The following is a 25007-nucleotide window of genomic DNA, read 5'->3' as shown; positions in this document are numbered from 1 at the left end:
AATAGATATTTGATCAACTTCTGTAATATGATTTAACTTAAGAAGAACACATCGGTTAAATTTGGAGTAAGAATGTTAAGCATCGTTCCCAATCCAAATTTAACTTTTGAAGGACAACTTGAATTAACAATGTTAAGTTTTATTTGTAATTCAAGTTGAACTTCAGTAGAACACAAGGGTAGCTAGGAAAGTTCTATGCTTGTACAAAATTTTTGTATAAGGGAACTAGAGTGGTGTCCAGGTATAGCAACCAATAGAGAGAGCAAGTGTCATGGGAAAGAATGAAGAGAGAGAAAGTGTGATGAGAGAAAATGAGGAAAGAGAGTGTGATGAGATAGAGCATAATGATAGAAGATGAGAGAAAAAATATGATGAAAGAAAAAATATGATAAGAGATGATGAAGCGAGAGAAAGTGTAATGAGAAAAAATGAGGAGAGAGATTGAGCAGAGAGAAAGTACGATGAGAGAGAAAGTATAATAAAAGAAAAAGTGTGATAAAAAAAATAGGAAAGCGAATGTGATGGGAGAGATTGAGGAGAGAGAAAGTATGATAAGAGAGAGTGTGTTGAGAAAAAATGGAGAGAGTGTGATCGGAGAGATTGAGGAGAGAGAAAGTGTGATGAGATAGAAAGCGTGATGAGAGAAAGTGCGATGAGAAGAAAGAGAAAAGAGAGTGTGATGGGAGAGATTGAGGAGAGAGAAAGTGTGATAAGATAGAAAGTGTAATGAGATAGAAAGTGTGATGAGAAAGAAAGTGTAATGAAAAAAAAGAAAGAAAATGTGATGAGAGAGATTAACGAGAGAGAAAGTGGGTGATAAAATGATAAGAGAGAAAATATGATGAGAGAGAAAGTGATACAAAAGAAAAATGAAATAAATATATTTTGATATTTGATATTAAGGGAAAAATTTTAGTTTCGGGTCAAGGGTATTTTTGAAATAAGGAAATATTTTGATTGTTGAAAATAGAGTAATGACTCATTGAAAGAGGAGACATGAGAATGAGTCATTACCTAATTATAAGGATTCAATCCCTTATTTGTATTTCCATTTCTATAATCCAAATATCAACAATGACAATCAATGATTACTATTTTCATTCCCCATTCTTATTCCTCTAAATCAAACACCCCCTTAGAGCATCCACAATGCTCTAGCATTATAATATCCATCACATCATCAAAAAGTATGGGGCCCACTGCCACATATTCATTATAACAACATCCTTCTTTCACCCACATCCCTTTTAACGTTAATACTCATTATTCATGGGTCCCACCGTCCACTCACTCATTTTAACATTATATCATATTAAATAAATATGTATTAAATATGTTTTAAAATATTTAAATTATTATTATTTTTAATAATAATTTTACGTTTAAAAATAAAATTTTATTATTTTTCAAAAATAATATTAATTTTTTAAATATATTTATTAAATAAAATAAATGTTTGTGAGAAAACGAAATTAGAATGTTAGGAAAACAAAATTATAAAGTTAGGAAAACGAAATTACAATTGAACGGCATACTGGGAAATGGATATGGGTATTGATAATTTGGTGGAATTTGTGGATTCTGGGAAGATGAATATTCTTGCGAGTTGTTTGTAGAATTCAAGAAATTGGAAAAAAATACCCTATTATTTTCATCCATTTCGGATAGAAATTAAGATGATAGGAACTTGAAAAAATAGACGGGGAGAGAATTTAGAGAGTGAAATTGAAAGAGTAGTGAGTGGGAATGAAAATATGTGCACATATGGATGGATATTTATAGTCAAAATTTCAAACTAGCCGTTAACTAGCCGTTAAAAAGTAATCATTTTATTAAAAATTTTAAATTAAATAGTTTTTTTTTTGAATTAGCCGTTGCTTTTGCCGTTGTCTTCTGTTTTTTTTTTTTTAATTTTAGAGTTTATATTTTTATTAAAAAAAATAATAAAATATAGCATGGGGTGGGCCAGCCCTGACCCACCCCAATGCTGCTTGAACGCGTTCAGAATACTGAACGCGTTCAAGCTAATTGAATGAACGCGACGTTCCACAACGCCGCGTTAAAGTAACAGTGGCGTTATAACGCCGCTTTAACGCGGCGTTGTGGATGCCCTTAAAAATGAGGGCCGCTATTAGTGGGAGGGATAGAATGAAAAATTAGATGGACATTGAGAAATTTTAGATGTACCCTTTGAAAATTATCCAAAAGAAATCAATGAAATGAAAAGAAAATTTTATTTAGAAAAATTAAAATTTAATAAATATGTTTCGGATTTCACCTTAATTTAGTCCTGGATCCAAACCCGATAAGGCTCGTCTGTCAAAGACTTTGAACTTCCGGACGAATCCCTGGCGAAGTCGATTGCTGCCTGAATCGAAGCCAACGCAAGCGAGAGCAGCGACAACGAGGAGCGTCTGGAAGAATGGCTCCTCTTGCCCCCAAGACTGGAGACGCAGTTTTCGCCAGCATCGATCATGTGGTAAGGCCGATCGAGACGCCAGCGACCTCAGCGAGATAAAAAAAAAAAACCCTAGCCACCAGATCTCCTCCTACTTTTGCTTCTTCCTCTTTTTTTTCCCTGATCTGGGTGGTTTGATCTCTCCATCCTTCATGGCAGAATGCGGAACTGTTCACGCTCACATACGGGGCAATGGTACGGCAGCTCCTTACGGATCTTGAGGAGGTAGAAGAGGTCAACAAGCAGCTCGATCAGATGTACGTGTTCTTTCCATCTCGTCTCCTTCGATACTTTTTTTGTTTATTTTTATTATGGGTTTCTTAAATAACCACCTTTATTAGTAAATCTTCTTTATAAACATGGTGATCTAAAAAAATTTAGTGTTTGATCGTCAGGTCGACATTGTTTGTTCCCAAGAGTACGAATAGGAAAATGGTTTTAGTTTTTTTTTTTTAACACAAATTGAGACATTGTAATAGTGTACAAGTAACATGCCGTTTTTTACACAAATTGAGACATTGCAATGGTGATCTAAAGATGATGTCCAGACATAAAAATCGACACTTTAAAGTTTGAAGATCAATGCTTAGCTTGTCATTTTTTTTCATTGCTCTCCCTTGGAAAATTTAACAAAATATACTATTTTATTGAGCTGGGCATACTATGCCAATCAGTGCATATTCTGACTAATTTAGAAAATTCAGAGATACGATTTGTAGCTGGTTGACGACAGTGCAAATTAATATTTCACATTTTCATACGAAATTACATGTAGTTCCACTTCTAATCGAAATCATTGTTTCCTATCAAACTCTCTGGTCTTGATATTGTAATGTTTGTTGTTTAGTCTAGTCCCCCCCTGCTATTCAGCAATGTTACCGCTGTTTTAGTTTTCATTCTTACATTTTAGTGACCAGTTATTTAATGTTGTGCAGGGGATACAACATTGGTGTTCGATTGATAGATGAGTTCCTGGCCAAATCCAATGTCTCTAGATGTGTTGACTTCAAGGAGACAGCCGATGTAATTGCAAAGGTGCTTTATTCACTCGTATTTTATTTTGAAAATATTGATTGTGTATTACATTATCTGTAGAAATGGACTGCAGACTATGCAACTGAACTTTTATGGTTTTTAGTTACCAATCTTTATGACATTTGCATCATTTTTGAGGTACCTGAACCACAATGTGGTGCAGATGTTTTTAAGTTAATTACTTAAGTAATTGTAATTGCGCTAGTCCACAATCCACATTGATTGCATATCTACAATTGGTATTATAGCTATCCCTTTCTATTATAAGATAATTATTGCATGAATAGAATCTGTAAGTTGATGGCTCCAGGGACTTAGGTCTGTATGGCTATTGAAAAAGCAGTCTGCAAATAGTCTTAATGCTGAAATTACACACGCTCATCATATTCCTATATCCCTGACTGTTCCTTTTTTTTAATAGCTTTTTATAGCTTAAATTTTTTTTAACTGCACACTATTCTGAAGAACAGAACCATCTGCCTGTCCAAGATAAATCTTCATCAACTATTATGTGATTGTTACACATAAACCACTTTGCCAATTTCACAGTTTTTGCAATTTTTATTCATGCAGATATTGAATGTTAAGTTACTTAGTTCTTCAGATTCAGAGATGAGTAACTTGAATGCAGTCTTAAGTGCACTAGCTTTTGTGTAAAAAGTATTACCTTGTTAAAATAAATAACAGCAAAACTATTTTTTTCAAAATTTTTTGGGATTTGCTATGCAACACTCTGATTAGTCTCTAGATCTCTGTCAAGGGCAACGCGGTTGTGTAATATGAGTTGTCAAATTCCATTTATAGCCTTGTCAAGAATAGTCCTCCTAGGTTAATATATGTTTTTGTATTAAGAATCACATTACTTCACAATCAATTCTAAGTTTGAACTCAATTGCAAGCTATATTGTGTTAATTTCTATTACTACTACTTTGCTGTTATATAACTTCTTTTAGTGTTGCTTCACTTAATTTTTTTCCTACTGATTCTGATTATTAATGTTTGCCGAAGCCAGGTAGGTTTTAAAATGTTCCTAGGGGTGACTGCATCTGTGACCAACTGGGATGCTGAGGGAACAAGTTTCAGTCTTGTGCTGGAGGATAATCCCTTGGTAGACTTTGTTGAGCTTCCTGATACTTTCCAAGGTCTTCACTACTGCAACATCTTAAGTGGGGTTATTCGAGGAGCACTGGAGATGGTTTGTTAACTTCTATTATATTTTATTGATTGCCAAATGGTTTTGGCATCATATTACATACTTTACTTTTATCTTGGGAAAATTATATTAGTCCAGCTACCCGAAGTTGCATACCCTGAAAAATCTTGCAGGTTCCTTTTTTTCTCCTTCTGAAAACACTTCGCTATTGCATCCAATCTCACACGTATGGCAATCAAGTTTTGTTCTATCAGTTAAATTATCACAGTTTTAATGATATGCAATTGGTGATAGATGTTTGGAAGGGAGATCATATCTTTTCTCTTTTTCTTATTCCTGTTGATGAAGTCTAAGATCCCAATAATGCATGATAGTTTTACATGCGATCATGATGCTAAACATTCTTGAAAGATTGTCACATGCATGTATAAATTTAGATTTATAATTGGTCCTAGCTCTTTAAAGTCGACGTTTGCCCTAGCCCTATCAGCTAGCTTAAAACTATGTCAACAATTTTTTTGATGTAGATCTTAGTTATATCTGTTGGTTCAGGATCTTTATTCGTTGATTTTATTTATCATGTAGCTTTGCATACAATTTATTGATTGGATAAAATTTATGTACTCAAACCAACTAGTTGAGATTTATTGTTATTGGTCATATATGGTCTAACTACTTGATCCACCAATCTGGCTCGCAATTGAATGACTTGCAATTTGGCTTGGTGGTTAATCTATTTGTGGCTAGGCTGAAGTGGTCATTTTTCTGGACACTTGACTTCTAGTCTTTCTCTAGATCTTAGAACTGATAACGGAGTTTTATCTACAAATTTTGAGTCATGCATTGGCAAGAGAGATAATTACAAGACATCAGGTTTCTTCTTCAGTAGCAGATGTTGAACTCCTTGAATTAGGTTGGTAAAAACATTACACATGAAAGAGTTTCAGACAAACAATGATTTACCTCAACGGAAAACATGTAGGTCCAGTGGCATACCTATTCTAGCATTTTAGCAGAGGTTCTAGATCGGTTAGTGAGTTGATTAATTTGGTGAGCCTTGATGCACTTTTTAAAGTCGTCATAAATGCGAAACATCAGCTTGCCTATCCTCCACCACAAACTTCTTAAACAACTTGAAAATGGCTCAGCCACGCTGATATCAGCTTCTTTGCATTTTGGCTAATTTCTTACTGCCTAGGTAATGTCTCATATTACTGAATTGGAGTTTCTGTGCATCAATGGCGGACAACCCACTGTTATTGTTGCAGGGAAAATCTTACACTGTTGAAGATGTAGTTTGATGTGAAAGTTATAGCAGCTATTTAACATGGGTCAAATTTTGAGTTGTGAATCATGCTACATGAGAATATAGCTTTTTGTTGATCGCAGGTGTCAATGAAGACGGAAGTCACTTGGGTGCGAGATATGCTTCATGGAGATGATGCATACGAACTCCGAGTGAAGCTTCTGAAGCAGATCCCAGAGGAGTACCCATACAAGGATGATGAGTAAACTAGATGTTTAGCTAATGATCTGGTTTGTGAACATCTGTGATCCTTCTTATCCCCCTCTTAACATTCTCATCTTTGTCTTGCCCTGCACACCATGCACACCATACGCTATGTATATCGTCTACCAACTATTGAATTTTCTAAAACTTTAGGAAAACAAACATGAATTGTAAACTTCTGTTGCTGGTGCAATAGTGTGCTATTCCATGGGAATTGATTCATTGCTACCCAAGCATAAAATTTTTACATTAATACCAAGCCTTTCTGACGCTTAATTACAATGGTGAATAGTATTGATGTTAAAACATAGCAAGTAACAAAATCATCATTTTCTCAGAATTACAAAAAGCTTGCAACTTCAAGTTTGTGTTGTCAAGGCAAAATCGAATTGGCGTTTTTTTAATCATCAAAATGATTTTTTATTAAAAAAAGTCTCTCCATAAATACTCAATTATTTTTTCCTATATTATTTTTATTATTATCTCTTATTTATGTTTTTTTCATAGCGGTTACAATTCAGCTACCACATGATTTTAGTAATTATGATTCGTAGCTCTCATAACATGAAAAAAAATTATGATATTGTTATTCATTTCATCTAATAATTAGTTATAGATCTTAACGAATTTTGATTTGATATATTAAATATTTCATAATTCAATTCGAGTTAAAAGTTATGATCTTTCAATATTTAAAATTTAACATTCACATTATTGTAGTTACAAAATCGTCGTTGCTACAACTAAACTATCACGTAGTGGTAGCAACTACGATTTCTTAGTTGTTACAATTGAGCTATCATGCAATTGTAGCAGATACGAAGTCATTAAATTGAAGCTCATTCAGATATTTACAACTGATTATGAAGTGGAATACGTAACAACTCGATTTCAAACTAAAAACGTAATTTAAATCTTTTTTCAAAGATTCCAAATAATTTTAGTTTTTTTTTTTTTTTTTTTTTGATGTTATAGCAACTATAATTTCATAACTACTATAAGCTATCTCACGAATTCAAGATTTAGATGGAAAATATAGATATGATTATAATGATAACTCAATAGATAAGACACCTTTTTTATTAAAAAAAAATCCAAATAGGACGTTCTTTGACCATTTCATAAAAAATAGAACTCTTTAATTTTTACCAGTTTTTTTTTTATTGGAATGGATCTTCAGCCTCATCTTTTTTGAGAAATTCATGCAAATTAATCACTTTGCACTTAGCTTGGGCCAAGAGAGGGGGAAAATGATAAGAAAGAATATTAGAGCACCTCTTCTCATTTAAAACAAATTTGCCAAAATGCCAAATATCATAGATGGTGAAGAATGCGAATCACATTTCTTCTCATTTTTATTGGCATAATCTGTGCAAACACTAGCTATTTGATTATTTGCATAAAGTTTACACATTTCACCAAACTGGGAAACTTTTCCTGCTTTATCTCTCAACCAAGGAAAAAAAATAAAACAAAATTAGTTCAAAGCTCTCCCAACAAATGCGGCAGTAACTCTTCTCGAGAGCTCCTTCCTATATGAAAACAAAAAACAAAAAATTACAAAACAATTCAATATCAAATACTTAATCTGTGAAAGGAGTTGAGTCGCAAAGATTCAAATACTAATTAAAACCTCAGAAGTTGTCTATCTTTTGAGGAGGTCGAAAGGACTCCTTTGTTCTCCTCGGCTCTCCGAAGGAGGTAGGGAATAACCTGCTCTACCGGCCCGAAAGGCCGGTATTTACTCACTCTAAAACCGGCATTCTTGAGCCCCAGCGATAGCCCATCTGCCATTCCCATCAGCTGTGCAAATTGCAGCTTCTCATCATCCTTTCCGATTCCTAGCTCCTCAGCTTTCCTCGCAGCTTCTTGTCCTACAGCCATCCATCCACACAATTTATTTAGGATAAAGCACCTAAACCACTGAATTGTGACCCTGAAACTATTGAATCTGCAAGAATTACCAGAGTGCACATTGTGGGTGGCAAGAACAACTGCACCCGATCCTTTGCTGACCTTTTCCATCATGAAGGAAGCACACGTATCGAAACACACGTGTGTTTCATGGAGACTCCCATGAATTGGGGATGGAGCAGCCATGGATTCTGCCAATCTAGTCTCTCTCGTCAAGTACGCACCTCTCACTAATTTAACCCCCAGAGAAACTCCCTGTTCTTCCGCAGCTTCCACCGCGTTCATCATCCTCTCTTTCGCGTCTCTCAGGTAAGTCTGGATCGTCCCGAACACTATCGGCTGCTCGCGCTGCTTGTTAGACTCTAACGTCGCCCAATAAGTGAAGTAATCGATTGCAGGCTGCACCGACGAGTACTCTGCGTCGATCAGTAGAGGGATGTTGGCTTTCACACATCTGTCGCAGAGCATCGACAATCTCCGGAGAGCTGATTGGAGCTCCTGCTCTTCGTCCTCTGAAAGAGGCTCCGGCTCGCGAGGAGTGAGAAACAGGGGACTCGAATGGCAGAGAATGGGGAACGAATGCGCCCTCCATGGAAGTGAGAACGATGGGTCCTTTTGCTCCCACCTCAGTAGATCGCTAACTCTTTCTAGCAATGAGATGGGGGCGAGAGCTGTGATCTTTACGCAAACGCTCGCCTGATGATGAGGGAGAGAAAAATAAACAATACTTTTCGTTAGATTCGATACGAGATCGTCTTGTGATCTGATTACTCACAGAGGTCGGCGGAAGCGTCGCCGCTAAATCTACGGCTCGCAGGAAGCCAGCGAGGTTGCCTTGGCACGAGGCGCTGTCCTCGGCGTCCTCGATCCCGTAGTCCAGGATCGAGCGCAGTCCCACCTCGCTCCACATTCTCTGCACCGTGAGGGACGCCTCCTCGGCGCCCTCGCCGGCGCAGAACTGGCGGTGCACCGTCGCGCGCGCGGCCGCCAACGCAGCAGGCCGGAGGAGACGGCCCCCGCTTGCCATGGACGCCCGCAGCGCCGCCGTCCCCAGGTCGACTACGGGACCCGCAGCCATGAGGGAGAGGATGGCGAAGGAGCGGAGGAGGGTGGAGGTGGGGACGGATGCGAAGAGTCGCTCAGTATCGGCGAGGTCAAACGAGACCTGCGGGGTCGGCGGTGGCGGGAAATCGGCGGCGAGGAGCTTGACCGCGAAGGAGGACGCCGTGGAGATCGATCGGGTGAAGAGGGCGCGAGGAATTATGGCCGAGAATTTTGTGGCTCTTGCCATCCTCGGCCACCCCTTTACCCTCCTTCTCCCCCTCTCTTTCTTTCCTTCCTCCGTAGATATTGAGAATTCATGGGGTAATATGTATATATATATATAAAGAATCGAAATTGACTTTCTCTATTTTTAGATAGTGTTTGACTTGAAAATAACAAATATCGGAACACCACACAGTTACGTTACTGGCTAATTAGTTTTGTTTTATGAAAAATATGTATGCACTTATTGGAACTTTGAAATTTTTAAATTTTTTATTGGAAAGACAATGTTTATAGACTAATTTTATGTGAAATCGAAGTGGAAAGGTCGGAAGTGGCAATAACAAAACTTCTGGGAGATTCTAAAAATATAAAACTATTGGGTAAAATGAAAATTTATCATTATACAGGAGAAAAAAACACATTTAAAAACACTTTTTTTTTAAAAAAAAAAAGTGAAGTCCAGTGTGTTTGACTCCCAAAAGTCAAAACGGCAAACCAGCGACCGAATGCACATTTGTTCTTCAACCTCAAGGTCAAAGAACCCAGTTGCAGAGGTCTCGATCGTCCAACGTCACCAAATCCGGCAACCCAGTCCACACCTCCGCCCATTCCTCCTTCCCCTGCGTCGCCACCGCGCTCTGTATCTGATCGTGCCATCCGATGATGGATTGCCGCTCCTTGTTCTCCGGCAAGGGAGCATTCGAGGTCGAGATTGATGAGGACGACTGGCTCGATCCTTCGGACACCGGAAAATTGAGCTTGGCGCGCGAGCCGCGGAACCCAATGGCAGCTGCGTCGTAAGCCCGCGCCGCCTCCTCTGCCGTCTCGAACGTCCCCAGCCACTTCCTCACCGCCCGATGCGGGTCGCGGATCTCCGCCGCCCATTTCCCCCACGGCCGCTGCCGCACCCCCCTGTACTTGCACTTCTTGATCCTCTTCCTCCTTCCTCTCCCCTGCTCTCCAGGCGCGTCGGCGGCCGATGATACGAAGAAGTCGCACCCGAGGCAGCCGGCGATGCCGCAGACGCCGCAAGTGACGGATTGGAGGAGCACTTCGCAGCCGGAGAAAGGCTGGCCGGAGATGACATGCGTCAGAGCGGCGACGAAGATGGACTCCTCTTGAATTCCGTAACGGGGGAACCGAATCGAGCGCTGCTCCTCCCCCTCCATGTGATCGGCGACGCTGCAGTGACCTTCGCCGGAGACAACTGCGCTCGTTGCTCGACTGCTATGCTTCATCCTCTGTTTGCGTCTCTGACAGTCGGAGCGGTCCAATGGCGAAGTATTTAAAGCGCGGGAAGAGACCGCGGATTTTGAGCGTTCGCGAGCGCCGCACGTCACAGGTGACATGTCAAGCGTGACAGCAACACAGGCAACTGGGGAGCATTTAAAACATTTAACACGTGACGAATTGGACGCTATCGTGGGTGCGATCCAAATAAAATGGTCAAGTATCTGGTGATGACTGAAGTGGTGATTGATGCATCCAATCAATTAGACGGATACAACTAGCAAATTTATTTTATTAATTGTTTAATTATCCGGACAGGATAAGTTCGAGTGTCTCCAATATAGGTCGAGTCAAATTGATGGAGTCATTGTCAACACCAATTGCCCAATGAAATTTTTTATATTAAAAAATTATTTCTCATGCTGGAAATTATGTTGGTCCAACTTATTTAGGAAAAAGTACGAACTGGAATCCAATACGACCGTTGTCTGAGAGACGCGGCAAACGCCAACGGATTAAGTTCCAGGCTGGCGACAGTTGAATCTGGATGTTTTCGCCGTGGGATTTCCGCGCTACATGTGGGCTTAATATCTGCCAGCTCACCCATGAAAATTAGAAGGTCCATTCCGAACGGAGGATGAAATCAGATTTATATTATAATATATCTTCTTTTTTTAATTGAGTCAAAATTCACACGTGGAGTAAATAGGTATGAACACGACTAAATCAAACTGAATTAACTTCAAAGTTTCTCGTTAAAGACATAAAAAAAAGTCTCAAGTTCAATTCAATTTTGGGGGAAAAAATCACCTTATTTTTATTATAGTTAAAAATGACATTTTACCCGATGTTTGAAATATGGAGCCATGCCGTCCAAACGGATGGTATTTACTTATTTCATTAATCACTTTCATACAAATGTCATTAGTGACCTAAAAATTTTAATCTTATATTAAATTATATATTATTCACCTCCTTAATTTATTTATATATTTTTTCAAGTTTTTTTAAATCCATTAATAAGTTTGGGAAAAAAACTCATTAATAGTAAAAAAAAAAATCATTAATGAACTAATTGCTTTTGGAATCATAAAACCTTAAAGAAAATTATTGTTGTTTTCCAAAATTGAATCAGAGTGTCTAACTCTAAATATTGCATTGTGTCAAAAGTTTTTTTTTTTAAAATAAAGGGAGTGTTTGATTTATATTTTTCATATTGTTTTCTATTTTCATTTTGTGAAAAAATGAAAAGTGTGTTTGGTTTATATTTTTTACTGTCCTTTTCAAGAAAAAGAGAGTATTTTTTAATAAAACAAAAAATAGAAAAAAATTATTTTCTGAAAAATAAGAAAATATGATTTTCTAGAAAATAAAAATAAAATGTAAATAAACCAAACACTCCCTAAATTTTTTGAATAATTTCTTCATATTGATAAGTCCAGAGTTTTGGGGTATTGTAAAATCCAAAGGAATGGAAGGAACAATTGCACTAAAACATTTTCCACTTTAGAGCTCCTCCAAGCTATTTTGACCAATAGATTTTTAATTTTTTTTCCTGTTTTGAATGGAAACTTTAACACAACTGTAAAATTATTATGTAATCTAGAGTATAGATATTTAAATCTCTAAAAGAACCTTTTACAAAAGAAGATAAAATTATGTACAATATAACTTTTTTCAGAATCCCGTATTGATTTAGTTTTGCTTCACTTTTTTTAATTAGCTATTAAAAAATTAAAAATATTTTTTTGAAGTTTTGTCCTCTGTATATTAATGTTCTTTTATAATTTTTTTGATTTTTATTAAGGTTCCAAAATTGAAAATAAAACATAAATAAATTAAGGGAACTATCACGAATGCAACGATATAAATTTATAACTCTCTAGGATCATCAATCACTTTTGATCCAAATTCATTAATGAACTTTAAAAACTTAAAAATAAATAAATTAATGAATTCATTAGGAAAATAAATATTAGTTTGACATAAATTCGATATTTTTAAGTCATTTTGTATGAAAATATTTAATAAATAACTAATCTTTTCGATTTAAGTAAGAAAAATTAATATTTTACTTTATTTTGGGTTATAATAGACTAGAAGGAATTTTGAAAAGGAGGTACGTCTTTTCGTAAAAATAGAGTGTAATTTGTGAATTTTTAAAAATTGTATGCACTCTTTGATAAAATATTATTTAAAAAAAAATATTAAAGGGCACTTTATTTTTATATATAAAACGATGAAGATGATAAACTGAGAATATAATTATGATATTAATGTGATGAAGATTTTACGTAGTCTTATAATATAAAAACGTCAGTGCAAAATCGGGAAGGGGTTTTCAGCCTTGGCCCTCCAACGCTCAAGTCAGTCTCCAACAATCTCAAGAAACAGAGAACTGTAGCTAAGAGAGATAGAAAACTAAGTTATACATACATTTTTCAGTAGTTGGGAACCCCTTTTATAGTGTCAACATGGTGCTCATGCACGCATCTCAAAGCGTAAGCACATCTTCCTAGGTGTCTAAAAAGAGACATGTCAAAAAGTGTCTCTGACACCATTCCCTAAAAAATCATGCAATCCTCTAATGTGACAACTTGAAAGCTTCTAAAGTATAATTGTCTGCTAAACATGCCCTGCTGTCAGCAACATAAACTCTCAAAAGGATATAACAAGATACTTGATAGGGTCATGCATAGTCGATCAGAGTCCGCTTGGCTGGGCTACTTCAGCTCGGCATTGTCCTCAAGGCCTATCGACTCGTCTCTTTCCTTGCTTCCTGATTGTCCAGGGTTATCCCACTCTGACCGGACGCAAAGCCTGGTCGACGAGACCAGCTGTTGCTTATTTCTCTTTGTTATCGGAGGGTAATTTTATCCGGTCGGGGGAGAGCCCAACTTACTTGTCTATAAAAGTATTACCATTCGCTCGGCTGTAATCGGCCCACTCGGCCATACCCAGTCCATTTAGCCTTGCATGGTCCGCTCGACCGACCTAGATACCCCATTTAACTTTGTCTTCCATGTCAGTCGGTCTTCCTTATTTTGACTTATCTTTGGTGGGGCACCTCATTATTACTGGATCACAATCCTCCCCCTCAAGTCTAGTCAAAGGAGGCTGCAAGTCCGACTGACTAGACAGTTGACATGGTCCGAAATTCCCTCTCCTTGTAAAGGATGTCCTAGGGCTTATAGTTGTCATTCGATTGTTGATGCGAAGACACTCAGTTTTATAGCTGACGTTCGACTGCTGAAGAGAAGATAATTGGTTTTATAGCCGTTGTGCAGCTGCTGATGCGAAGACACTCGGTTTTATAGCCGTCGTTCGGCTGCTAATGCGACTACACTCGATTTTATAGCCGTCGTTCGACTACTGATGTGAAGACACTCGGTTTTATAGCTATCGTTCAGCTTTATCATGTATGACAATTAACTACTTTTCTGATTCCTCTCTAAGCTCTACTCCTGACGGTAATGGGTTTTAATTGCCGCTAATGTCACCTTATTTTCTTGAAAACTACTCAAATCTCCTTCCATTAATACTGGGCATGCTCAGCTGTAGAAGAATGCTACCTGTAGAAGAATGTCACATGGCGTCCCTACATGCCGCCGCAGACGTGATGTGATAGATGGTTGTTTAGGCTTTATGTGACCGTGGCCTTTTTGAAATCAACGGTCGCAATGAATTCTCCTTTTCTAAAGCCCTTGATCGAACGGTTGAGAGCGGTCGCTCTCCAAGTTTTTAAGCCCCCGATTTTTTCTCTTCCCTTCACCATCTTCCGTGCGCTCACCATCGTCTCCTTTTCCTCTCTGCAGGCAATTTCCTTTACAATAAGCTTCTCTCCCTTTCTTTCTTCACACTGTTGATTTTCCTCCCCCTTTGTTCTTCATAGCCGAGCCTCCTCGTCCTCCCCCGCCCGTCCCCATGCTCTGGTATACCTCCACACCTTCTAAATTCCACGGCGATGAAGTCGACCAAATGAAGCTCACCAATCGTTTCCTCGCTGTTTATCAAATCGTCATCCTTTCCGCTTATGATCGTCCTCATTTGCCCTATAATGGGTTCTCACTTTTTTTAAGGATCAATTTTACGCCGGCCTCTGATTTTCTCATTCAACCCTTTTTATCTGCAGTTTGTAAAATATTTCCATTTTTCTTTGCATCAATTAATGTTCAACTCTTTTAGACTACTATGCAGAGTAGTAATACTATTCCACCTACACTGCATCCCTTTGGTACCCCACATCTTCCATTATTTTCACTATCCTAAGCTATCCAAGTCGGGAACCTTTCTATTTCAAGCCCGAGTGGGTGCCATTTTTTTTATACGATGTCTTTCTCCAATAAACACTGGAGGGAGCATTACTTCTTTATTTGTCTTCTTGTCAGACCCTACTTCCCGATCGACTAGCAGATTGAATTGACAAAACCTCCCTTTGTCGGACGCTATCTCGGTTGATCAGACTTTCTTTAAACCGCTTCAAGTCTAGCCAGTCAGAAGTACCACATACACCGGTTGCTATTGGAAGAAGTCCTATATGTGTTAAGGTTAAGCCTCATCCGAATGAGGCTGCCCATTCTCTTAGGTATGTCTATTTTCTTCTCACCGCCTTTGAATCTAACTAATTTCTCTTCTGTTTTTGCACCTCAAATAATGCTGAGGGCACGACTGAGTGGCAAGAGCAGACTCGTCGATGCAGAAATCAACGCCAAGGGTGTCGCTGAGCTAGAAAGTCGTGGTTTACTATCAGTCGAACATTCCGACGATCCAACCAGCGAAATAGGAGGAAGCCACGCAGTGGTTAGCGAGGCAGGAGGAAATCAGACAACGGCTAGCAATGCCAGGGTCACCATAGGCGAACTCCAACCCAAGCAGCCATCCATGGCACCGATCGCGGTGCCTTCGGAGAGCCACCTCAGGTGAGCTATTAATCTAACGCCGCAAGAGGCATCGAGGGGAAACTTCCTCCCCTTTAGCTACCTCCACCCTGTAAACCTCTGCACCTACCGTCTCGCGCCCGTACTCCGAGCGGGGCTAGACTTCATCTTCCGTCATCCCAAAGAGGGAGACTGCCGCTCCTGCTCCCCCATCCTCTGATCGGACACCCTCTCTGCCCGTGCAACCGGCCAGGGCCATATGCGCCCAGCCAGTTGCTTACATGCCACTCAGCCACCCATGCCAGCCACCCTAGTGTCCACCATCCACTCCTCCCCAATGTTCAAGTCAAAGGGTCTAGCCACTTTCAAGCCATCGGATTCGAGCGGCCGTAGGCACGTAAAGGCTATTATCCACCTACCGACCGACGAGTGGCATCACCCTGACGACACCTACCCATGCTCCCTCAAACACCAAATTAAGATTCAAGGACCGCTAGCACATGTCTGGGCAGATGCCAGGGCCTGCACGCCGAACGACTTCACTCAAAAATCCACCGGGGTATAAATATTTTTTATGAAGTGTTTCTCTTGTATACCCCAATCGACACTAATTAGCTTTCCCATCTTACAGTTCTGGGTTGAGAGTCTGGTCATGTATTAGAGGTTGGCATTTTTAGAGTACGAGCTACAGGAACTGTGTGCCCCGGTCGGGCAATCAGAAGCCTCCCAAGCTCTCATTGATCAACTGAATGCAGAGATAGCCTGACTGAAAGAAGACTTGGATCGGAGTTCCGAGCAGCTGCTAGGCTCCGAACGAGAACTCGGTGTCAAGAAGAATAAAAATCATGAGCAAGCCCTCCAACTCGACTATCTTACCAAACAGGCTCATACTGTAAGAAACTAGGGCGCTAAACACGCGAAAACACAGTAAAAAATATCTAGTTCCTCCAGAAGATCCATGCGAAAGGAAACCATATACTAAGTTTGACATGAGAGGATTATACCTTTGATGTGTGTCCTTCGCAATCTCGGCACCAACCTTTCTTTGAATGCAGATCTCAGCGCGATCAAGTGTCCAACCTCTACGATATCCACACGAACATATCCTTCATTCATTACATGAATTAAGCTTTTGGAGAAGAACCAACTTTGTGGTGCTAGCCACTTGGAAGGTTCGGCCAAACAAGAAGATTTGGTCAAGGAGGAAGATCAAGAGTCTCTCTTTTTTATCTAATGAAAAATTCAATCCAAAAACCTAATTATAGTCATCCAATGAATACCAAGGGTTGTTTGTCTCTTTGCATTCCTCTTAATATATTGGATTATTATATTAGATTAACCATTAATCTAATAACCCAATCAGTCTAACCCATTGAGTCTAACTCATTAATCCAATGTGTCTAATTCGGATTGGACTTAATCCAATGAGTGGGTTCATTCGAGTCTAACTCAATGAGTAACCAAAAAAAACCTAATCATCTCATAATTAGCTCTTAGGGCTAATTACTAACAATCTTCCACTAGCACTAGTACCAATCACTACTAAGATGACATCAACACTTTAGATTAACTCATTAATCTTAAGATCCTAAGTATTTTAGTCAAACTAAAATATCCATCTCCAAACAAACATGTTCTTTGTGTGACCCAATAGGCTCTCGTAACATGATAATGTATCCAGATCAACATTTGCGATACATAAGCAATGAGTGACATTTAGTAATGCATCATTGCTACCTAAGTGATGAGAATGTCAAGATCCGACCTAACCTGCCCGTGACTATTATCTTGTATGACTCAATCCTTCTATCCTTGATATCTAGATTGATCAATGAGGCATAGACCATGTCATCTTCTTATCAATCTTTGTGTTCTTGATATCTAAGTAGACACACTCAAACAAATAAGCTCAATATCTCATATTGACTCACTTGAGCATGGTCATGTATTTTTGTGTCCTACTAATCAAGGGGTCCACAGATATTGCTTCTGTCATATGAAAGGGATAGATCCTATCTACATCACTTACATCCCTCCGCATAAGTTATTGCATATCCAATGATCGACTTTATAGTCCATCCTGTTACAGGTGACGTTTGTCGATATCAAAATATATAATTCCTTATGTCAGGAACCATAGCGACTCCAGGTCTAAGGACTATTCATACCAATAGTCACATGAGAATGTCTATGACACTCATATAATGATCCATGAAACATTCTCATGGCAGGTCAATTCAATACATATTCTCTAATATATACTCATGTGTCAACCTGATATCTTATATCCATGACTTGTGAGATTAAGCCACGAGTCCGCACTCATTTCCGAAGCGAGTTAGAGCAAGACGAGTCCAAAGACGAATCAAGCCATGAGTCCGCACTCATTTCCGAAGGTCCGAACGAGGTATCTTCTATCTTAACCTCCAAATTTTTTAGAATAATTGCATGTTTGAATAAAAAATTAATTAAACATGAAAAACAAACTGAATCACTTCTTGAGGAAAATCAACGCCTCAAGAAACAAATTGAAAATAGAAATCCAAATCAAGATATAAAACTTGAGGAGGAAAACACAAATTTAAAAAGTGAAATCAATAAACTTAAAGGATTATTAGAAACTTTCACCATTAGATCGAAAAATTTAGATTTAATTCTTAAAACTCAAAAAGTTGTATATAATAAGTCCAAGCTCAGATATAAGTTTAGCTCAACAAATAAAATTTTTATATCACTTATAAGCTAAAACAAAAACCTAACTAAAGCTTAGGTTCCGAAAGCATGTCTAACAATGTAAGTATGACTCAATCAATTCTAAGTGCCTAAAAATGAAATTTATTATCTAAAATTAAATCCAACTAAACCTATTAACTCAAAACTAAACCAAAATATACCTTCAAAGCTAAATTCTAAACTTAAGTATAAAATCAAATCAAATAATTCAAACTCAAATAGAAAAAATAAATTCAAATCAAATAACTTCAAAGCTAATTTAAATTACCATCAAGTTTATTTTAATTACAAAAATAATCGACATAAACCTAAAACCTAAACCGAAAAGTTTAATAATTTAGGGGGAGACTCCAAATTAGTTGGCACCTCCAAAACAATAAATTATCCGGCAAGATAATTAGGATTAGATCAAAAAGAGACAAAAGTTTAACCTGAAAAATAGTACTGGAGAAGTTTTGGATGATAGCAGGCTAGGAAAACTATGTCTATGCATGTCTAAGAAGATATGACTTTGACCTGGTGCATTTGGCTTAGTGGAATTAACTGAAGTTACCCCTTACCAATCTTAGTTAGTTAGACCAATGTTTTGTTATTAAGTTTAGTGGATAGGATTATTTAGAAAACCTCGAAGATGTTGTTACTCTAATGATGTCCAAGTGACTCACTACAGCTTAGAAATTTATCCAAAGAATGTATGTTTGTTGAACCCAAAGCTAAACTTGAATCTAACACAAGTTAAACCAAATCCGGAAATTTAACTCAACTCATCTCACAAAATCATAAGATCCCCTTATCTGAAAACTTAGACGGGCTGAGATAAATAAGCATTAAATCAAAATTAAATTAAAATTAAAATTAATCAAGTTAAAATAAGTTCACACTTGAGCTAAAATTTTATTTCTCCTAATCTTTTTTAGGAATCTAAATGGATATTGGACAGTGGTTGTTCCCGACACATGACCGGGGATCAAACAATGTTCACAAAGTTAACCTTCAAAAGACTAGGAACAGTGTCTTTAGAAACAACGACAAACTGAAAGTAATTGGAATAAGTAATATTGAATTAAAATCTAATTTCATTATTAATAAAATACTCCTTATTGAAAATTTCAATTTTAACTTACTCAACTTTAGTCAATTGTGTGACTCAGAATACAAGGTTAGATTTACATCTACTGAATACTTAATTAAACATATGAAAGACCCTACAATAAGATTAAAATGACTTAGGAATAATAATATTTATATAATTAACCTAACAAACTCCTCACTTAAGTGTCACTTGACATAAAAAGAGGAAATCTAGCTGTGACATAGGAGAATATTCTACACTAACTTTAGAAACCTCACCATTTAAATGACGTAGTTAGAGAATTACCAAAACTACCTAACTTAGACTTAACAATTTGTAATGTTTATCAATAAGGAAAACTGACCAAATCAACCCACAAACCAATTAATCAAATTCAAACTAATTCAAAACTCGAATTATTGCACTTAGATTTATTTGACTCACATAGGATTAAATTCATAAATAGAAACTTATACTGTCTAGTAATAATTGATGATTACTCAAGATTTACTTGAGTAAAATTCTTAAAACTTAAAGACGAAATATTTGAAATATTTAGCAATTTTTGTAAACAAACTAAAAATGAAAAAGACTAAAAAATAAAAAAAATTAGGAGTGATAAAGATGGAGAATTCAAAAAACTATAGATTTACTAAATTCTACTTAGAAAATTGGTATCATCAAGAATTCTCATATCCTAATACACCTCAATAAAATGGAATAATGGAAAGAAAAAATAAAACTCTCCAACAAGTCACTCAAACAATGCTTAATAAATACCAATTATAAAAATATTTCTGGGTAGAAGCTGTTAGTACAGCGTGCTATGTACAAAATAGAACAACAATAAATAAGAAATACAATAAAACCGATTTATAATTTACTATAATAAATTACCAAATATTAAATACTTTAAGGTGTTTAGATGTCCTGTTTACATATTAAATATTAGATAATACTTAGGAAAATTTACCTCAAAAGTAGAAAATGGAATCTTTATAGGGTATTCCCTAAATAGAGGATATAGAGTTTATAATAAGACTACTCTAAGAATTAAGGAAATAATCAATGTAAAATTTGATAAAATTACTAAAGAATCTAGCTCAACTCAACCTCAATATCAACCAATGGACTTCATTAGAACTAGCACTGATCTAGGGGGAGTAAGTGAAAACATAATAGGTGAATACGAGGATGAACAGAATAATCCACAAGAAAATGAACAAACACAAATTGAGCCTAGAACAATAACAGTCAGCTCAGACCATCCAATCGAACAAACTATAGGTGACCCAGACCTAAGAGTTCAGACTAGATCATCATTCAGAAACCTAAGTCAAATATCCTTAATCTCTAAAATTGAATCCAAAACTATAGAAGAATCCCTACTTGACCAAGACTGAATTATAGCCATGCAGGAAGAACTGGCCAATTTGAGAGAAATGAAATCTGGGACTTAGTACCACTACTTGATAATAAAAAGGTAATAGAAATAAAATGGGTATTCAGAAATAAATTAAGTGAAAATGGAAAAATTGTTAGAAACAAGGCTAGACTAGTAGCTAAACAGTTTAGTCAAGTAGAGAGACTTAACTTTGATGAAACATATGCTCCAATAGTCAGACTTGAATCTATTAGAATGCTACTGAGCTACGCAGCCCAGAAAGGATTCAAACTTTATCAAATGGATGTTAAATCCACCTTCTTGAATGAACTAATAAAAGAAGAGATTTATATAGGTCAACCTCCTGGGTTTGAAAACATAGATCATCCTAACCATGTCTTTAAACTTAAGAAAGCCTTGTATGGTCTTAAATAAGCACCTAGGGTCTAGTATGAAAGACTGACCTCCTACCTAATTTCCAAAGGGTTCAACCAGGGTCAAATTGATCCAACTATATTTGTAAAATCAATCAAACAAGATATTTTTTATAGCCCAAGTATATGTAGATGACATAATCTTTAGTTCAACCAACTCAAAATTTTTATAAGAATTTATAACCTTAATAGAACAAGAATTTGAAATACGCCTAGTAGGCAAACTAACTTACTTTTTAGGATTACAGATTAAACAAACTAATGAAGCAAATTATGTTTACCAACAAAAATACATCAAAGAATTACTTAAAAAAATTGGAATGAAAAATATCAAAGAAATAAAAACACCAATGGTAACTAACACAACCTTAGATAGTGACCCAAATGAAAAACCCGTAGACCTAAAATACTATAGGAGTGTTATAGGCAGTCTTTTATACTTAACTGCAAGTCGACCTGATATCTTGTTTGCAGTTAATATGTGTGCTAGATATAAAACCTGTGCTAAGGAATCTCACTTAACTAACGTAAAAAGAATTTTTAGATATTTAAAAGGAACACCAAATGAAGGAATTTGGTATCCTATAACACCTAATTTTGAATTAGTAGGCTACTCAAACTCTGATTATGCTAGTTGTAAACTATATCGTAAAGTACAAATGGTGGATGTCAATTGCTTGGATCATTAATTGTCAATTGGTTTAGTAGAAAATAACACTATGTTGCTTTATCTACTACTGAAACCGAGTGCATAGCAATAAGTGAGTGTGTAGCACAACTGTTATGGATGATGCACACATTAAAATATTTTAACTTAGAATATAAAAATATAAAAATCCATATTGATAATATCAGTTCAATCAACTTAACCAAAAATCCAGTGCGTCATTCAAGAATCAAACATATAGAAATTAAACATCACTTTATTAGAGATCGCATTACCAAAGGAGACATTGAACTCAACTATGTTGAATCCAAGTCAAATTTGGTTGACATTTTCACTAAACCACTACCAGAATCTGAATTTTGTCAATTACGAAGACAACTGGGAATGTGCATGATAGACTAGGACTTTTATTATCAAACAAATTTTTAAATGATTTACAAATTCTAGGAAAATTATGCATTTATGTTTTTAAAATTTTTCCATTTCCCTAGTGTTGCAAAAATTATTTTAGCCTTAGTCTAGATCGTACCCATAGAAAGCATGCTCCTATAGATCTAGGAATCGAGCATCTCACAAACACATTAGATTTACCTTGATTGTGTATTCACAAACATAGAATGAAGTGAGATGCGTAGGCCTCTTTCCTGGACTTTAGATGCTTATATCAGTACATCAACATAAATCTGGGCAAAAAAATATAATAGTACATTAATTAAGTTAAGTAGTCCCCTTGCAGTGATTTCTAATTGGACATTAGTACTTAACTTGATTAGGTAAGTGAACATTGCTATCATCTGATAGTTAGTTAGTAACAAAAGGTTAGACATTTAAATAAATATTTTTTAAGAAATATCATATTCAGGGGGAGGATCAAAAATTTTTCCCAAATTTTCTTTGAAAACTGTTCCTTATTTTTTTCAAAAAAAAAAAATATTCCTTAGGAAATTTTTTTCTAAATTTTTTTTTCTTCGAGAATTTCCCTTTAAAATTTATTTAGAAAATCTTATTTATAAAATTTTTCCTTAAATTTTTTTTCTTACTTTGAAAATCTTCTGTTGGATATAATTATCCCTATCAGGTGGGCTTATTTGTAAGTTGCATATGTGAATACGATCTGAACCCTTTAAAGTGATCTGACTTATGTTTATTAGGTTCAGTTATTGGATGTAGACCATGTATGTATAGAACCTTTAGTCTCATATCTATTATCATTTATATGCTGATAATAGATGTTAAGTATATATATGGACTTATATTTTCATATCTATGATTATCTATGGGGTGATAATAGATGTGCATTATATAATGGGTTGGTCACTAGAGGATTAGGGCATCTTTGGACATATTTTCGTTCCCCATTGACGAAGAGGATTCGACGCCGTCAACCCTAACTCCTCTGGAAGGCCAACCTTCTTCACCTTCTTCTTCTTCCACAAGATTGTTGGAGCGATGAGCTCTACACGAAGAACAATGACAATTTTACTGTATTCAGGTTCTTTGTAATTATAGTATTTACTTTCTTATGTCATGTTCTCGATGAAATGAAGATTCATGCTCATATGTTCTTGTTTTTCCTATTCGAATTTTTATTTTGATTGTCTAGAATTCATGCGGATTAGGTTTTTACAAGAACTATCAATTGGTATCTGAGCTAGATTTTTCTATTTTGTCATTTTCATTGGCAATACAGTTTGAGTTTTTCGTTGATCTTTATTTGTGTATGCTAGATTAAGTTTTCCTAGTTAATATAAATTTTTGATCGTCGAAAATTATATAAGAGAAAACTAGGATAGACTTGTTTTTTAGGTTTTTTCATGTTTCTGAGAAGAATACGAAGAAAGGCGAAAACTGTAACTATTTAATATAATTTTAGGTAAAATTATGATGATTCAATTGATTACTTTGGTCAAGCAATCGATTGCGGAGTCTATAAAATATCAAACAGAATTGATAGAAATTGATTAAGAATTTTTTTCTTAATTGACTTTCAACCTTAAACTCGTGACTATATCACTAATCAATCGATTAAATTTATTTTTAATCAATTGAAATTATTATTATTTTTTGATTATTTTTTTATTCTTGTGTTAATCGATTTTCATGTTGAAATAATTCTCTTTCACGATGAAAATATTGGTTCAACGAGAAATAGCCTTTTATATTAAAGAAAATAATAATAATAATAATTACTCTTTCTTTCATTGAAACACTGTTTTGTAATTAAAAAAAAAAAAAAGGTTAAAACACTCCTTCAACGTGAACATTCAACATGAAAAGAAAAAAATATACATTAAATAATTTTTTTATTATTTAATGTAATATCTAAGAAATTAAATAATATTATTTAATTATAGAGCTGAAAAGAAGTTTTAACTTCTTAAGAAAGAGTTCTAATATATAATCATATAGTCACATATAGTAGACTTTCGGATCGATTGGGATAATCGATTGAATCATACCAATCGATTATCATAAGGTATCAATCGATTAATAAACCTAATTTTATGTTGTTAAGGTTGATTAAGTAATTTCAGTTTGAACTAAGTTCCCAGTATTTTCTTGAATTTATCTACACAACGTGCTACTAAGTAAACTATTGTGTCGGCCCAAAGGAAGACACCTTAGGTAAGTTTAGTACATTTTGTGTTGGTAGACATATATCTATGCTAAAAGTAATCGGCACACAGGAAAGTTACTTTTATGACAGATATATGTATAAGGTAGCTTACAACTATGGAACAAAATATTATTTTGTTCAAATCATGCACAAAATATGTCGGCCCAAATGAAGACATATTATGTGGTTGATTAAGGTTGTTGTGAGTTATGGACCAAAATATAACTCATATAAAGTATCATATTATGCGCACAATGGGTCGGCCCAAAGGAAGACACATTATGTGGTCAATTAAAGTTTGAGTTATATTAGAGAGTATTACTAACAAACAATGTATCGGCCTAAAGGAAAGCATATTATGTTGTACTTGGTATCTCATAAAGAGCTCATTTATATGCATTTAAAATTTTATTTGCATAATTTTATATTACTTATTTGTTCTTGACTTTAGTTAAATCGTGAGCTTAAATAAATTTCTCTCTTTAATTTCAGTGTAATCTGTAATTACCAACATTAATAATATCCCAACACTAATTGGTTCAAATTTTACTGAATGGAAAGAATACGTGACCGTAGTCTTAGGCTACATGAACTTAGACTATGCATTAAGGAATGATCATCTCACACCTTTGACCAGTGCTAGCACTATAGAG

General features: G+C 36.0%; 3 protein-coding genes across 4 annotated transcripts; 1 reads left to right on the top strand and 2 right to left on the bottom strand.

Annotated features, from left to right (window-relative positions):
• The first annotated feature begins 2317 nt into the window (after window positions 1-2317).
• On the top strand, window positions 2318-6379 carry LOC122038336 (trafficking protein particle complex subunit 3-like). Of its 2 annotated transcripts, none has more exons than XM_042598035.1 (5): window positions 2318-2479; window positions 2618-2715; window positions 3394-3493; window positions 4507-4689; window positions 6037-6379. In XM_042598035.1, exons 1-5 carry the CDS (start codon window positions 2423-2425, stop codon window positions 6157-6159), a joined length of 561 nt encoding a protein of 186 aa, XP_042453969.1. In that variant the 5' UTR covers window positions 2318-2422; the 3' UTR covers window positions 6160-6379. The 2 variants fall into 2 exon arrangements, with proteins under 2 accessions (XP_042453969.1, XP_042453970.1); XM_042598036.1 differs by having other exon boundaries at window positions 6020-6379.
• Window positions 6380-7436: 1057 nt separating this feature from the next.
• LOC122012191 (proline dehydrogenase 2, mitochondrial-like) lies at window positions 7437-9396 on the bottom strand. Its single transcript, XM_042568650.1, has 4 exons — window positions 8847-9396; window positions 8122-8767; window positions 7791-8031; window positions 7437-7689 (listed from the first exon to the last, which is right to left on the bottom strand). Exons 1-4 carry the CDS (start codon window positions 9360-9362, stop codon window positions 7635-7637), a joined length of 1458 nt encoding a protein of 485 aa, XP_042424584.1. The 5' UTR covers window positions 9363-9396; the 3' UTR covers window positions 7437-7634.
• Window positions 9397-9694: 298 nt separating this feature from the next.
• Window positions 9695-10600, bottom strand: LOC122012183 (ethylene-responsive transcription factor ERF109-like). The gene has a single exon (XM_042568638.1). The coding sequence runs from the start codon at window positions 10576-10578 to the stop codon at window positions 9874-9876; it is 705 nt and encodes a 234-aa protein (XP_042424572.1). The 5' UTR covers window positions 10579-10600; the 3' UTR covers window positions 9695-9873.
• Window positions 10601-25007: the final 14407 nt, after the last annotated feature.

Source organism: Zingiber officinale, chromosome 1A (genome assembly GCF_018446385.1).
Source record: "Zingiber officinale cultivar Zhangliang chromosome 1A, Zo_v1.1, whole genome shotgun sequence".
Taxonomy (NCBI): Eukaryota; Viridiplantae; Streptophyta; class Magnoliopsida; order Zingiberales; family Zingiberaceae; genus Zingiber; species Zingiber officinale.
The sequence above is the reverse complement of the archived record's forward strand: the minus strand, read 5'-3'. Positions and strand labels throughout refer to the sequence as shown.

Coding starts and splice junctions, on each gene's coding strand:
- LOC122038336 (XM_042598035.1), top strand. CDS start 2,423: ATGGCTCCTCTTGCCCCCAAGACTGGAGACGCAGTTTTCGCCAGCATC. Junction 3,494..4,506: donor CAGCCGATGTAATTGCAAAG/GTGCTTTATTCA, acceptor TGCCGAAGCCAG/GTAGGTTTTAAAATGTTCCT. Junction 4,690..6,036: donor TTCGAGGAGCACTGGAGATG/GTTTGTTAACTT, acceptor TGTTGATCGCAG/GTGTCAATGAAGACGGAAGT.
- LOC122012191 (XM_042568650.1), bottom strand. CDS start 9,362: ATGGCAAGAGCCACAAAATTCTCGGCCATAATTCCTCGCGCCCTCTTC. Junction 8,032..8,121: donor CACCCACAATGTGCACTCTG/GTAATTCTTGCA, acceptor GGATGGCTGTAG/GACAAGAAGCTGCGAGGAAA. Junction 7,690..7,790: donor AAAGATAGACAACTTCTGAG/GTTTTAATTAGT, acceptor GTTTTCATATAG/GAAGGAGCTCTCGAGAAGAG.
- LOC122012183 (XM_042568638.1), bottom strand. CDS start 10,578: ATGAAGCATAGCAGTCGAGCAACGAGCGCAGTTGTCTCCGGCGAAGGT.